This window comes from Pongo pygmaeus, chromosome 21, assembly GCF_028885625.2.
Source record: "Pongo pygmaeus isolate AG05252 chromosome 21, NHGRI_mPonPyg2-v2.0_pri, whole genome shotgun sequence".
In the NCBI taxonomy this organism is placed as follows: Eukaryota; Metazoa; Chordata; class Mammalia; order Primates; family Hominidae; genus Pongo; species Pongo pygmaeus.
This window is the reverse complement of record NC_072394.2, coordinates 31,543,705-31,559,363: the sequence shown is the minus strand read 5'-3', so window position 1 is coordinate 31,559,363 and position 15,659 is coordinate 31,543,705. Positions and strand designations below refer to the sequence as shown.

Below are 15,659 nucleotides of genomic sequence, written 5' to 3'. Positions count from 1 at the left end.
GTGGTATGGCACTGCCTCTTTGGAGACAGTATAATGAAACAAAAAGGCTTTGCAGTCAACCAGACAGCAGTAAACCTGAATTTCCACCTGGGCCTCATTCCAAACCCAGGTGCTTGACACCAGTCCCTGGTGCCTGTGTCATACCTTAGAAAGGGACTCAGTGCCAGTTGTGCACTGGCACTGCTCCAACTGGAGCAGTTGTTTGTCACCAATGTCAGTCTTGAGTACACTGCATCCTTTAGTTCAAAAGAAGTGTGACTGTGTCCATCTCACTCAAGCTCCTTCCTGTCTTCTTTGATTTAGGAGAAAGGATCCTGGGTTATGCTGAGGAGCCCTGCTATCTCTGGTTTGTCATGGAGTTCTGTGAAGGTGGAGACCTGAATCAGTATGTCCTGTCCCGGAGGCCAGACCCAGCCACCAACAAAAGTTTCATGCTACAGCTCACGAGCGCCATTGCCTTCCTGCACAAAAACCATATTGTGCACAGGGACCTGAAGCCAGACAACATCCTCATCACAGAGCGGTCTGGCACCCCCATCCTCAAAGTGGCCGACTTTGGACTAAGCAAGGTCTGTGCTGGGCTGGCACCCCGAGGCAAAGAGGGCAATCAAGACAACAAAAATGTGAATGTGAATAAGTACTGGCTGTCCTCAGCCTGCGGCTCGGACTTCTACATGGCTCCTGAAGTCTGGGAGGGACACTACACAGCCAAGGCGGACATCTTTGCCCTGGGCATTATCATCTGGGCAATGATAGAAAGAATCACTTTTATTGACTCTGAGACCAAGAAGGAGCTCCTGGGGACCTACATTAAACAGGGGACTGAGATCGTCCCTGTTGGTGAGGCGCTGCTAGAAAACCCAAAGATGGAGTTGCACATCCCCCAAAAACGCAGGACTTCCATGTCTGAGGGGATCAAGCAGCTCTTGAAAGATATGTTAGCTGCTAACCCACAGGACCGGCCTGATGCCTTTGAACTTGAAACCAGAATGGACCAGGTCACATGTGCTGCTTAAAATTCAGGGCTAAGCATTTTGGGTGATTTTAAACTAGGTGAGTGCTCTCTGTTGTTGTTTGTTGTTTTTTGTTTTTTGTTTTGAGACAGGGTCTCACTCTGTTGGTCAGGCTGGAGTGCAGCGGGTGCAGTGGCAGGATCTCGGCTCACTGCAACCTCCGCCTCCTGAGTTCAAGCGATTCTCGTGCCTCAGCCACCTGGGTAGCTGGGATTACAGGCACCCACCATCATGCCCGGCTAATTTTTGTATTTTTAGTAGAGACAGAGTTTCACCATGTTGGCTAGGCTGGTCTCGAACTTCTGACCTCAAGCGATCTGCCGGTCTCAGCCTCCCAAAGTGCTGGGATTACAGGCGTGAGCCACCATGCCCAGCCTCCCTTTTTTTTCTGTATGCCCGCTTCTTGGACTGGGTTCTTCATTCTGGACCCTGGCATAGGCCCTGTGAACTTGGGGGGGGAATACAAAGTTGAAGAAAACGAAGTGCTTCTTTTCAAAGATCCCCCCCATATCTTGATGGGAGAAATGTGCAATTATCTGAGTACACGTTGGAAAGTCTAGAGAAGTCTTCTGAGAGGAGGTTGCGTTTAAGCTGAGTCTCCCTTTTTTTAGAAACGCTCTTTCTCATCATTATAAATGCTCACTGTAGAAAATGTGCATAAGAGGTAGACAGGTTTTCAGAGAATAAACACTGTCTCTAATTGTATCCCACCTACTCACACGTCCAGTTCCACATAGTTTAGATCTTGCCCTAGTTGGTCAAGGTCTTTTTCTTTTTACTCATTACTAATCTGAGCATTCCTCCATGTCATACTTTAGAAGTATGGCTTTTCAGGGACTATATGACATTCCCATTATATGTACCATAATTTAACCATTCTCCTACTTTAGAAAACAGATTTTTCCCATTTTAGATACTATAAAGAATGTATTAGTGAATATTTATGTAGAAGTCTTTGCTTATTTAAAAAATTTATTCCAAGGTGGTGGATCACGAGGTCAGGAGATCAAGACCATCCTGGCTAACACAGTGAAACCCCATCTCTACTAAAAATACAAAAAATTAGCCAGGCGTGCTGGTGGGCACCTGTAGTCCCAGCTACTCGGGAGGCTGAGGCAGGAGAATGGTGTGAACCCGGGAGGCGGAGCTTGCAGTGAGCCGAGATCATGCCACTGCACTCCAGCCTGGGTGACAGAGTGAGACTCCGTCTCAAAAAAAAAAAAAATTTATTGTGAGCTTTCCTTTGTCAAGTACAGTCATGCTCCGCATGAACAACGTTTTGGTCAAAAAGGAATGGCCTATATGACGGTGGTCCCATGAGATTATAATGAAACTGAAAAATTCCTATTACCTAGTGATGTAGCTGTTGTAATGTTATAGTGCATATTATGGTGCAGTGTGTTACCTTTTCTGTGTTTAGATACACAAAAATTTACTATTGTGTTACAACTGCCTATAGTATTCAGTACAGTAACATGCTGTACAGAATTGAAGTCCAGGAATGATAGGCCATACGTGTCATCTAGGTGTGTAGTAGGCTACACCGTCTAGGTTTGTGTAAGTACACTCTTGACATTACACAACAATTGCCTAAGGACTCATTTCTCAGAAATCGTTAAGCAGCCCATTGTTAAGTGACCCATGACTGTATGTGCTAGGCTCTGGGGTGACATGATAAGCCAAATCAGAGACTTTCCCCATCTTCATGAATTCTGCATCTTAATTAGGGAGAGAAACTCCAAGTTGAACTTGGTTTCATGTGTAGTTTCAGTGAAGGTATTTTTGTAATGAGTCACTAGGTCTAATTCTTCAAATCATAATTGTTTTATAGGTGTTTAAGGAGAAGAGGTATTCAGGGAAATTGACCTTTCGGGTGTTGATGCAGAGAGTCAAGAGGAGGGAATTGGGGGTGAGGGAGCATCCCAGATAGACAGACCAACCTCTGCGAAGGACCTGAAACCAGAGGGAGCCTGGCACGTTTGAGAGACTAGACCAATTTGGGTTAATGAGGAAGTAGACGTGGAAATTAGAGAGGACGGGAACAGTGTAGACAGAAATTGAACTGGAAAACCCAAAGGTATTTATAGGAACAGCAGAATAGTTTAGTTGGACTGAAGTTTGATGTGTGTGTGTAAGAGAAATAAGATGAAAAATTGACCAACATATATGCTAGGTAGTTTCACATGAACCATTTTGTTTCGCCTTTACAACCCTGCAAGGGATTAAGTAATTTACCCCAGATCCTACTAAGTTAAGGACGGTTATATCTTATTCAAGCATCCCCCACTCCCTTTTCCCTTAATATGGTGAGCTAGAAGTAAGCTGCTGTTACATTGTGCTGAAGTCTTGATGAGGTGATGGAGCTAGTGCTGATCCTCCTGGTGGTCACAAGGAGCCTCAGGAGCCATAAGGCATGGAGCTTTCCATCACTTGGGTGGGTTCCCTCCCTTTCCCTTCATTATCCTCTGGTTTCTAGGTGGGGTTGGCTCATACCAAGTTGAGCGTGGTTTCATGTGTAGTGTTCTCAGTGAATGTATTTCTGGAGTGAGTCACTTAGGTTTAATTCTTTCATTCCACAAACATGTATTCCAGGTGCTGGACCAATTGGTCCTACCACCCGTGGGTAGGAGAACAGCACTCCCCAAAGCTAGGTTTAGGGTAGTGCTATATTAGAAACCAAAAGGGTTGGCTAGACAGTGTTTTAAATGTATTTTGTGCTGTCACTTCCCATTTCCATCTCATGCTTTCTACTTTTGAAAGACCTCTTAAAATTCAGATTTGCTCTGGCATAGGAAGGTTGTCATTGGAAGAGGGACCTGAATTTAGGTTACGATTATGGGGTTGTCATAACTAATTGAGATCAGGGCTTCCATTTGGATATCCACACTTGAGATTTGTGCTGTTTTGCAGGGCAGTTTTGGCTAAATTGGAGTGATTCCTTCATGTAGGAGAAATAGGCGACCTTGAGAAGAGGGGAAAAGATTAGGAATATGGTTACTGGTGAGTGTCCCAGGCTGTTTTGTTAATTCATTTTGTGGCTTTTACAGCTAATCTTTACAGTACTGGTGGTGCCAATTTGACCATAGCCTATCCTCCTCTGTCTTAGGTGGGCACTTAGAATTGTGGGCCTGGGCCCAGGTCTGTGACCAGAGCCAAACCCTGTGTTGCCAGAAGCTTCAAATCAGCTTCTGTAGATGAGCCGTATCTGGCTGGTCAGAGAATCTGAGGCTTGAGTTGGGAAGAACATTGAGTCCGACCTCCCTTTCCCCTGCCAAGTTTTGTAGATGGACAAGCTAATTTCATTTATTCATTCAACATGTTCTTTGGAAACTCTTTCCAAGTACCATTTTAGACACAGATAATACATCAGTGAACAAAACAGACAAGTTTTTGCAGTGTAGAGCTTAACGTTCGTTCTGTTGGGAAGACAGTACCCATAGGTAATATACAAGAAAGTGCTCGGTGCTGGGTGCGGTGAGAGGGTAGGGTGGGAAGAGTAGAGCAGGGTAGGGGAGATCTGAAGCTTGGGCAGTGGGGAGGGGTGGGGTTGTACTTTTAAATGGAAGATATCAGAGTGGGTCTCCCAGAGATGGTGACCTTTGAGCGAATGTTAGAAGGAGTCGAGGGATTGAATCCCAAGGATTTCTGGGGAAAGAGCATCTCAGACAGAGGTAATGGCCACTGTGAAGGTCCTGAAAGTTGGCTAGAGTGAGCAAGGAGTGTATAGGAAGAGATAGATAACTAGGAGCCAAGTAGGCCTCGTAAGCCTCTGTAAAGATTTTGGCTTGTGTTTTTGGATGAGATGGAAAGCCATGGGGATGTTTTCAGCTGTGTGATATCTGCTCTTTTGAAAGGATGACTTTGCATCTTGAAATAACGGGATAAGATGGGAGGCTGTTGCAGTAATCCAGGTGAGAGATGATGATGGCTTGAAACAATGGAACAGAGAAGTGATTATTGGATTTTGGGTATTTTTTTGAAGTCAGAGCCAGCAGGATTTCTGGCTGGATCATATGTGAGGTGTGAGAGAAAGGAATTAATCATCACTTCAAGGTGTCAGCCTAAGTGATGGGAAGAATAGAGCTGCCATTAAATAAGATGGGGAAGACATTGGGGGAATAGGGTTGGCAGGAGAAAGTTAGGTTTTAGTTATCTGGAAGTTTGGCATGCCTATTTAGAATCCAACTACAGATGTAGAGTAGGCAGTTGGATGAGTCTGGAGTTCAAGGGAGGGGTCCAGCCTAGAGATACAAATTTAGAGATTTGCCACGGTACTGGAGTGGGTATAGACAAGAGGAGGTCAGAGGACTGAGCTCCAGGTGGTGCAACATTGAGGGTGGGAAGAAAGAAAGGAGCCAGAGAGAGGGGAAGAGACATCAAGAGGAGGAGGGAGCCAGCTGTGGCATCATCTGCTAGTTGATTGAGAGGAATTGGCCATTGGATTTAGTAAATGGGAAAGCATCAGTACTCATGAACAATTTTGGTGGAGTAATGGGGAAACCTGTAACTAGGGTGGTTTTGAGAGGGGAAGAGGAGAGGAATTGGAGACAGTGAAAGAATAGACCAGTAGTTCTCAAAGTATTTGGTCTGAAAGCCTCTTTACATTTTTGAATTTACGGACTCCAAAGAGCTTTTGTTTTGGGTTATATCTGTGGATGTTTGTACTATTAAAAATTAAAATAGGCTGGGCGTGGTAGCTCATGCCTTGTAATCCCAGCACTTTGGGAAGCTGAGTAGGGGCAGATCGTTTGAGCTCACGAGTTTGAGACCAGCCTGGGCAACACGGTGAAACCTGGTCTCTACTAAAAATACAAAAATTAGCCAGGTGTGGTGGCACATGCCATAGGCCCAGTACTTGGGAGACTGAGGCAGGAGAATTGCTTGAACCAGGGAGGCAGAGGTTGCAGTGAGCCAAGATCGTACCACTGCACTCCAGCCTGGGCGCCAGAGAGGGACCCTGTCTCAAAAAAAAACAACAAAAAAACTCTAGTTGCATAAGTAAACACACTTGACCCCTATACCACCAAGATGAAAAAACACCTCAGTGTTTTAGGATTGTAGATTTCAGAGTCGCATATAAGTCGGGACTAACTAGTTTTAGTTTTTTGCAAAAATAAAAGGAAATGCATTTTGGGTTGGAAACCTGGGATTCCCCTGAAAGAAGTGGTGTCTAGTAACAGTGCAGGGATGGAGTCTCATTTCTGCGTTTTCCTGACTGTGTGGCCTTAGGCAAATTATTCCACTTACCAGGGCCTCAGTTTTATTATCTATAAAATGGAGTTGATCCTATATATCTTATTGAGGTTGTTGGGGGAATCACAAGAGGTTGTGAAAGTGCCCTATGTAAACAGTCTAAATTAATTGTAATACAGTAGCATTGTTTAGATCCATACTTTGGCCTAGGTAGAAGTATTGGCTTCCATTTCCCTCTAAGACAGTGGTCTTTGGTAGCCTCACTTTTGTGGATTGCCAAATAGCTTTTCTTTTGAAACAAAGCTGTAGTCAAGGCTCACGCTGTCCAATCACTTGTTCCAGAAAAGTATATCTATTTTTAAAGACCATTCAATGATGGGTCTGATCTCTTTCTTATTTGTCACTTTTGAAAGATATTTAATAATTCCTAATGGTTCCTACCAGCTAGCCACAGCCTTTTATCCCAAGCAGGAAGCCAGCCAAACTGATGTTCCAGGTGCCTCCGCCCACGTGTTACCAGGGAGAGTGTTGTGGGATGAGGGAATCTGCATTCATGGCCAAGTCTGCTGTCTGATATACAAACCTCCGTTACTAGGGCCTTTTGAAGCCAAAGCCCTCGAATGACGTCTTTTTGGAGTGGGCAGCTAAGGCCTGCTGAAGGAAATCAGATGTTGGTGTGACCTGAGGGGTCACAGAAAGTATTTCTAGTTCCACATGAGATCTCGGTAGCTGCCTAACATCAGAGAAGGAAATCAGGCCTAATTTCTGTTGAAGTAATAGATGATACATTTATCCCTGGCCTGGGGTCCAAAGATGTGGCTCTCGGCTAACATACTGGGTGACCTGCATTGGCCCCTTGACCTGCGCTTCAGATTTTACTTCTATTTTACAAGATCTAACCCTAGTACAACCCTAATCAAAGACAGGAATTCACAAGCTCTTTCAGCTTATCTGACAGGCAAGAGTATATTTGCCTGTTGAAGCCATAAAAGCCCAATGACCAATTTTTTGCTTTGGGCTAGGATTACACGCAAACTGTGTTATTACACTATAGCTATGAAGTTAATCAGCAGTGATACTAAAAAATGGAAAAGAAATGCTTAATTAACATGGTTTGTTTTAAACAGCAAAGTATTCAAAACAGTCTCTAGGGTAAATTTTTAAATGGTTTTAGGTGAGAAGTTGGGACCCCCAGTACTAGATAGGTCCACTCTATGACTTCCTGGCCCACCTCTCAGGATGGCCAGGAACTAGCTCCTGCGTTACAGGACTGCCCTCCCTTGCCTGTACCTGGTGCCTGGCTGAGGAGTGTGGCAGCCTGAGGGGTTAGGCTGTGAAGAAGGGCAGCGGCACCAAAGATGACCAAAACGGCAATGATTCATGGTCGTCCCTGGGCTGAGTGCTTTATGACTAATAATTCATTTACTTATTTTCAAGTAAATTCCTGAAGGTCAGAGCTAAGAAGGGGTAAAGCCTAGCCTTGAACCCAGGACTCAGTCCATGGCTTTAACCAGTTTGGTGTATTGCCTCATTGAGTCATCTTTAAATTTAAAATGTTTTCCTAATTGAATTCAACAAATAACTGAGCATCAAAGTAGATAGAATTTCCTGCCCACCAAGCCCAGAGCATTATGAGATGCATGGTATGGAACACTTAGTAGGCTTCAAGAGGAGATGGTTCCTCTCCTACTCTGAAAAGGTCCAGAATATGGTGATAAGCAGCCAGGTAGCCCAAAGGAAAGTAGAAGCAAGGAAGGTTCTTCCTTCATGGGAAGGTGTAACTGCCAAGGGGTCGAAGTCAGTGGTTTGGTTTTGTACCCCAGAAGCTGATCCCTACTTAGTCTTTGGTGGAGCCTTGAATTTCCCAAAGGGAGGATGGGAAAAGGGAAACGCTAAGCTGTACCCTGAAGTGGGTAAGAATGGAGGTGTTATTAAGAGCAGAGAGATCATGGGGTCGAGGTGGTGTCTCTTGATGATGATCAATTCTTTAATCCAGGCAGATCCAGAACCCTTGAGGTTCTTGAGTCCCTGCCCATATAGTAGGGGTCACAGCTTTGCCACAACCCATCTCACTAGCACTAAACAGCTTCACAAGAGGTGGGGGTTATGAGTGAAGAGTCAGAGTGTTTGGTTCTCTTTTCTCTCAGGAAATTGAAGCTCAATCTTCAACTGTGAAGACCCTAGTGGCGCTAGATACCTGTATACAAAGAGACATGTCCCTTGGGGCCTCATCTCTCTGCTGGTGTTTTCTGAGGAGTTTTCCTCCCCAGGTGGGGAAGGCTGGTATTTTTTTTTTTTTTGTAAGTCCCCACAAGCTCCCCAGTGACCTGCTGTTGCCATCTCTTGATTGTTTCTGCCGCATCAACAGCAGGAAGCTGAGCTGTCAGTTATGTAATGGGGCTGATGGCCCCCCAGGGATAATCTGTCCCTTGCAGCTCTGCAGGACATGAAAGCATCCATGAGGGGACAGGCCTGGCCCGGGGCTGTTGACGTCAAGGCCCAGTTGCTGCTCACGTGTTCTTCCTCCGTGGCATCCTTGGCTCCACCTAACCTAGATAGCATCCCTTTGGGCAAATCAAAGTGGTTCTTGTAATCATCCAGCTGTGAGCAAAGCTGCCTGATGGTTCAGGGGTGCTTCCAACTCCCATTTCCTCTTACCCCAGGGACGCAAAGACACTCCCATCAACAGCTACTGGTTATCAAAACCTGCTTTGAGGGACCCGTTGACTTGTACAGGGCAGAGACCCTGCCTTTTTATTCCGAGCCCTGAATTAAGCACTTTACATGTATCATTATCATACATCATCTGCTTAGCTATTCTGTTATGTGCCCTCTTTTCTGCAGATAAGGAAGCAGAAAATCACTTTCCTAAGGTTTTGAGAGCCAGGATTTGAGGCAAGGTGTATCTGTCTGGAAATTCTACTGCTCCATTCTGCATTCTACAGCCTCTTAAAGCCACTTTTAATGAATTTCTATTCTGAGGCAGATGGTGGGTTCCCCTCCAATAGCACCATACAGTAAAGCACCCAGGGCTGCCGTGGGTGTCCTTCACAGTCTGACACTGGTTTCAGCACAGGCACACTGTGGCAGAGTCACCAGCCATCCCTTCAGGTGAGGTCAGCCTGCATGTGGATTCCTCCTGTGTTACAATGACTGCCCCAAACATTGGCAGAGGAGGCAAGGCTGGGATAGTGCCCATATAACCAAGGTCTGGCAGCAGAGAAGGCAGGAGCCACGTATGCAGCCGGGTCAAAATTGCCAAAAGGTTGGAAAGTAGGAGATCCAAAGCACACCTTCACCCACTGGCAGCTGGGAAAGCACCCGGCACTGAGGGAATGCTGTCATTAGGCCAGCATCTGGCACCAGCTACAAGGAAAGGGCTCCAATAAGAGCCAAAGGCATCGTACATGTCTGTGGTCCTGATGCCCTGGCAGAAGCCCGTTCTGAGTGAACCCAGGGATTTAAAGTTGATGAAGACCCAGCAGAATGGCAGCGGTTGCTCTGTGTCTTTCTGACAAATCTTCCAGCTCACTCATTGAATCCTGACTTAAGCAAGGGATTCCGTCGCTCATGCTTACTCCGATTGATGTGGCTGCCCATAGCCCTGTGTCGAAAGATTCTGGAGCCAAGTCAGATTTGGTGGGCAAGAGCACTTCTGGCATATGGTAGGCACTTGCCCAGTGGAGGCATTGATTGTTTAAACCCCAATATGGTCTCCTAGGAACTTAGTTTAATAATGCAGATGAGATATGGACACTTGGTTGTAATGGGTTATAGATGGCTCAGTGGAGATACAGGAAGACAGGAAAGAGTGGAGGAGGTGGTATTCCAGGCTGGTTCTTGAAGGTAGGTTTTAGGGGTACCTTGTAAGCCAAGTGAGATGCACAGGGGCCACATCTCAGGGTACATACTCAGATTTGGTTTGATGACAGTATTCTCAGCTACAGGAGGAAAGGGTACTCCTGTTCAGGTAGTGAAATTCCCAACTGGAGATACACTGTGGACCCAGGACCTAGGGAGAGTGCCCAAGGCTCTGTCTTGATTAGGGCAGCCGCATTCGTGCTCCCAGCCCCTTTTCTCATTTCCACTAGTGAGTCCGCTGTGATATTACAAAATCAGAGGAAATGGAGATCTCCTCCAGCGTTTCTAGGATTCAGAGGCATGGCAGGCCTTAAAACTGCCAACCAAGTTTAAAATAAATCAATACCATAAAACACTGCAATGAATTTCCCAACTTTAAAGAAATTTCACTTTCAGTTAGAGGTGCCAGGGGAAAGCTATAACTCAGCCTGCATCGTACACAGGTCAGAACTCTATATTTTGTTTCTTTATTAAAGAAAGTGATGTCTAGGGACATGGGAGGAATGGATTAGGGCCACCCAGGCACTCCATAGGCCATAGTGAGGAAGATGAAAATGCTTCCATTTTCCCAGGCTGCAAAAAGCATCTTGACATGGGGCTTGGGGAAGTCGCCTTATGGATGGTCACCTTTATTTTTTTTTCCCCTGAACTCAGAGGCATGGTAGTGTAGCTGTAATGGGAGGCAGGTTGGCTTTGTTATATCGTGTTGGGTTTTAGTATTGATTATCTATTTTAATGGGAAAATCACAAAGATGATGTGAACCAGTTGACTCATTCTGCGTTTACTTCCATCATTGTGGGGAAAGAAAGTCCTTCACCATGTACAGCACCCCTTTGTTTTTTCTTTTCTACTTTTTTTGGATGTGCTTAAGACATGCCCTCTCAGAAAGCTGGGCAAGCCTAGGGCAAATCTAAGGCATGGAGTTGGGAGTATAGTGTTGTCAGATCTTGGCAGGTTGTATGGGCATTACCAGCACAGCCCAGCCTTGTACCAGACATAAAGAGAACTGGAAGTCACAAGTAAAGACTGTTGTTAGTAACCAGATTGCATCTTGGATCTGATGATTTTTGGAAGAAACCCTTGGTTTGCATAGAACAGCAGAAATAAGTGATTATACCACACCCCAGACAAACAGGCTAACTTTAACTTTTAAAAATATTTTGGAGTTTAGGCCAAGTGCCTAAACTGAAATCCAGATGTCACCACTGACATGGTCCAGAGGTCCTCCTCCCTTTTCTGACCTGAGCATCTTAGGGCCAGGGTACCAACAGGTATAGCAGGAAAAGCCTTCAGAGAGCACATAGCTCCTTCCTGCTGCTCTGGAGTCCTGTAAGCAGGACAACAGCTGTCGTGATAATGCCAGACTTGCTTCTGCTCTTAGAACTGAGTTGGGATCATTGCCATAGAGAGACCCAGATGTGAGTCTTCAACCTAATTATATGAACCTGGGTGAAGTTTTAACCATGGTTAAAAGATTGCTTTTATTTTATCTGCAGCAGGAACAGAGGATGTCATGAGTAAGGAGTGTTGGTGAAGATACCTTCAACCCCTTGTCTCCTCTCTGCTCCTCCTCACTTGATCCCACCCCCCAACACACAGTGTCAGTGAGAAACCCTAGCACCAGTGGTTCTCAGGATGTGGTTTCCAGACCAGCAGCATCACCTGGGAACTTGTTAGAAACGCATATTTCTGGCTGCACCTCAAACCTACTGAGTTGGAAACTGGGGAGTGGTATTGTATCACCTCTCCAGGTGATGGCTGATGAACACAAAAGCTTCAGAACTGCTCTGGCAAAAGAGGGTAAATGTGCAATCAGCCACCCTGCCATCTTTTAAACGTGCAGACCATTGCCCTCACCTTTTACCCTTTTACCTTCAAAAAGCTTGGACCTAGGTGTGAGAATCGGGAGAGCCTGTAAGGTCCTGGCTTCTGTGATTCCATAAGTAATTGTATAATTACCTAGCACTGTGACTTGGACAAGTCACTCCTCCAGAGAACCAAGGTACCTGAAGGACCACTGTTTTCCCTTCCCCCCGTTCCTTCTGTCCTGGCGTGTTCCTAGTTCCGTGGTGGATGTGGTTCTGGGACCCTGGGACAACTGACTCCCGCTCAGGCTGTCTCTCAGTGCATTTGTCTTTAGGATGGGGTGAAGCCCTGTGGCCTCTTGCTCCTGGGAGTAGGAGGAAACAATTAAACTTCTCTGTGGGCTTCCCTGGGGAAGTGGACTTCTGAGCCATAATAATGATGAATGTCTCAAGGTGATCTCAGGGGAGTACTGTCAGGGCAACCACAGGATTCCTGTGAAGTCTGAATGGTAGGGAGATCATCCCTAGAGGAAGGAGAAATTGAGAAGCAACAGGGCATAGGAAACAGGGAAGCCCCCCCGAGGCACAGGTGGAACTTAGGTCTCTAAGTGGAATCTTTGTGGGTTTTTTTTTTTTTTTTTTTTTTTTTTTTGAGGTGGAGTCTAGCTCTGTTTCCAGGCTGGAGTGCAATGACACAATCTCGGCTCACTGGCTTCACGCGATTCTCCTGCCTCAGCCTCCAGAGTAGCTGGGATTGTAGGTGCATGCCACCACGCCCAGCTAATTTTCATATTTTTATTAGAGACGGTTTCACCATGTTGGCCAGGATGGTCTCAATCTCCTGACCTCATGATCCACCCGCCTTGGCCTCCCAAAGTGCTGGGATTACAGGCTTGAGCCACTGCACCAGGCCTCTAAGTGGAATCTTAAACATGACTTTGAATCGTGACTAGCAAACTTCGTTTTTCTGTTCCACAGACATGTATTGAGCACCCGCTGTGAGCCAGGTTTGGGCCGTGGAAATGAGGAGAATTCCCATCCTCAGTCCATGTAAACCCTGGGCATCTCTCTGAGCCTCCGAGTCCGCCTTCGTAAAGGGGCGTTGCTGACACCTGGAGGGATTGCCGTGGGGATTACAGAGAACGTAAATGAAAAGCTGGCATAGGCCTACCAGGCATGCAGCAGGTACCACACAGGCGTTGGGTCCTGCTGCCCTTTCATGCCAGTTCTCGGGCACGCTGGTGGCAGAGCAAGAATTAGCATCTCGGAATGTGTGCAGGCTCATGTGCTTCCCCCTCCCCCACCAATAAAAAGGAAAACCTGGGTGCCCGAGGGGGCCTGTTAATTTTTTGATCAACTGTGTGTTTGGCACTGTGGTGGGTGCCTCTATTAATAACACATGGGTGAAAAAAGCAGACATGGTCCTCACCCTTGAGGCACTGAGTTTGAGAGACATGTCATACGAGAATACCATAGGTACAGTTTCAGTTGTGTGTAAGTGAAGAAAATAGCAGAAAATGAGGACCTGCCCAAGGCGGTCAGAGAAAGGCTCTCTGAGGAGGTGGCATTGAAGCCGAGACCTGAAGGATGAGGCCTCTGCCAAGCAGAGGAGGAGGGAGCTGGCTGGAGTGCAGTGGTCAAGGCGTGGGAGGCCAGGAGGAGGTCACCGGCTGCTCTGTGGCCAGTAGAACTGGAGAGAGGCAGGTGTGGAAGCAGCGAGCCCAGGTAGGAGGCTGTAGCTGTCCAGGTTAGGGGAGATGGTGAAGTGGGAGTGAATTCAAGGTGCATTTTGGAGATTCAGAAAGGCTCTCAGATGGCCTGAATTCCGAAGGTAGGAAGGAGTGGCTCAGAGCTGACTCCATCAGCTGTGGCTTGAGTGACTGGGTGGTGGGAACAGAGCCATGTAGGAGTGAACGTTGCAGCAGGAGAGGGTTTAGGGGAGTAGGGAGATACATAAGTGTGTCTTGGACGTGCGGACATGAGACTGTACTCTCTCTCCTGCGTGGGTGTTTGTGGTAAGTGGCGCCCGTTTATCTGGGTCTTCTCAGAGGACTGTTGGATCTCAGTTTTGCTGCTGAACAAAGAGCACCTTCACAGGCACTGAATGGTCCCTTGGACTCGGGGCTGCGTTCATGGCTGAGTCTCGCTGTGTTTTGTTCTTCTCTTGGTAATCAGCTTCTCATTAGGTTATGATGTGTTGCTCTTCTGTCCTTATTTGCATCTGCACTCTGCTATAATTGTGTCTCAAGAACATGGCGTTTTGTTGTTTTTGTACTGTTTTGCTTTTTAGAGCTGAAAACCTGTGCGGGGTCTTGTCACATGGGCAGCCTGGTGATCCTGTCACGGGGCAGCTCTCCAGTGTGGGCATCTCGCTCTCTCTTTATTTATTTATTTTTACTAGTTATATAACATCAGAGTCATGATTGCTGGCTGTAAAATTGATTTTGAGAACTACTTTAATTTGTAAATTGGGAAATACTTTCTATTTTGGGTTAGGGAAAGGCATACAGGGGAGGGAGGTGGGGGAAGAAGGTCTGTAGTCCCTGGTTTCAGTAATCTTCAGGTTTCTAAGTGCAAGCACCAGGAGCTGAGGGGCGGCCCTCCAGCCTTATCTGGATGGTCAGCCAGTGGGGAAGGGGCTTCGGAGTCACTCCTTTGGCCATCCCGTCACACCGTGGTTTGAATGACAATATAGGGCGTGGGTAGAGGTTGCGTCATCTGCCTGCTCACCAGACCCCCTTCCCTGAAACCCCCTGGGGACCTAGGTCTTTATACAAATTCAGCAAATGGTTACTGAGAATTAGGAGCTTGCCGATCATCTTGCATTCACTATATACTCATGCGTCGCTTAATGATGGGGATATATTCTGAGAAATCCATTGTGAAGCAATTTTGTCTTTGTGCACACATCATGGAGTGTTCTTACACAGTCCTAGATGGTATAGCCTCCTACACACCTAGGCTATATGGTAGATAGAGCCTATTGCTCCTAGACTGCAAACCTGTACAGCATGTTGTGGTACTGAATACTACTATAGGCGGTTGTAACACAATGGTGTTTGTGTATCTAAACATGTAAACATAGAAAAGGTACAGTGAAAATATGGCATAAAAGGTAAATAATGGCTGGGCTTGCTGGCTTATGCCTATATTACCAACACTTTGGGAGGCCGAGACAGGAAGGTCACTTGAGCCCAGGAGTTTGAGACCAGCCTGGGCCACAGAGGGAGACCCCCATCTCTACAAAATTATATTAAAGTTTTGTGTTTTTTTTAAGATTAAAAATGGTATACCTGTATAGGGCACTTACTATGAATAGAGCTTGCAGGACTAGAAGTTGCTCTGGATGAGTCAGTGAGTGAGTAATGAGTCAGTGTGAAGGCCTAGGACATTACTGTACACTATTGTAGAATTTCTTTCTTTAAAAATAAATTAACCTTAGCTTACTGTAATTTTTTTGCTTTCTAAACTTAAAATTTTTTTAAAACTTCTTGATTCATTAACATTTAGCCTAAAACACAAGCATGAGACAGGGTCGCGCTCTGTCACCCAGGCTGGAGTGTAGTGGCACGATCTTGGCTTACTTGCAGCCTCGACCTTCTGGGCTCAGGCTGTCCTCCTGCCTCAGCCTCCCAAAGCGCTGGGCTTACAAGCCTGAGCCACCGTGCCTGGCCCTTCTTTCTTCATATCCTTATTCTGCACACTTTTTTCTATTTTAAAAAAGTATTTTTTTTTACTTTTTAAATTTTTTTGCTTAAAAACAAAAACCCACACATTAGCCTAGGC

The 15,659-nt window shown here is 46.0% G+C and overlaps 1 protein-coding gene across 1 annotated transcript in view; it reads left to right on the top strand.

The window, feature by feature from the left end:
* Window positions 1–15,659, top strand: part of STK35 (serine/threonine kinase 35) — a 47,119-nt gene that overhangs the window by 14,855 nt on the left and 16,605 nt on the right. The window contains exon 3 of the mRNA XM_054467507.2: window positions 304–1,053. Within this exon, the coding sequence (XP_054323482.1) occupies window positions 304–1,016 (713 nt within the window). The 3' untranslated portion in view covers window positions 1,017–1,053. The remainder of the gene's footprint in view (window positions 1–303; window positions 1,054–15,659) is intronic.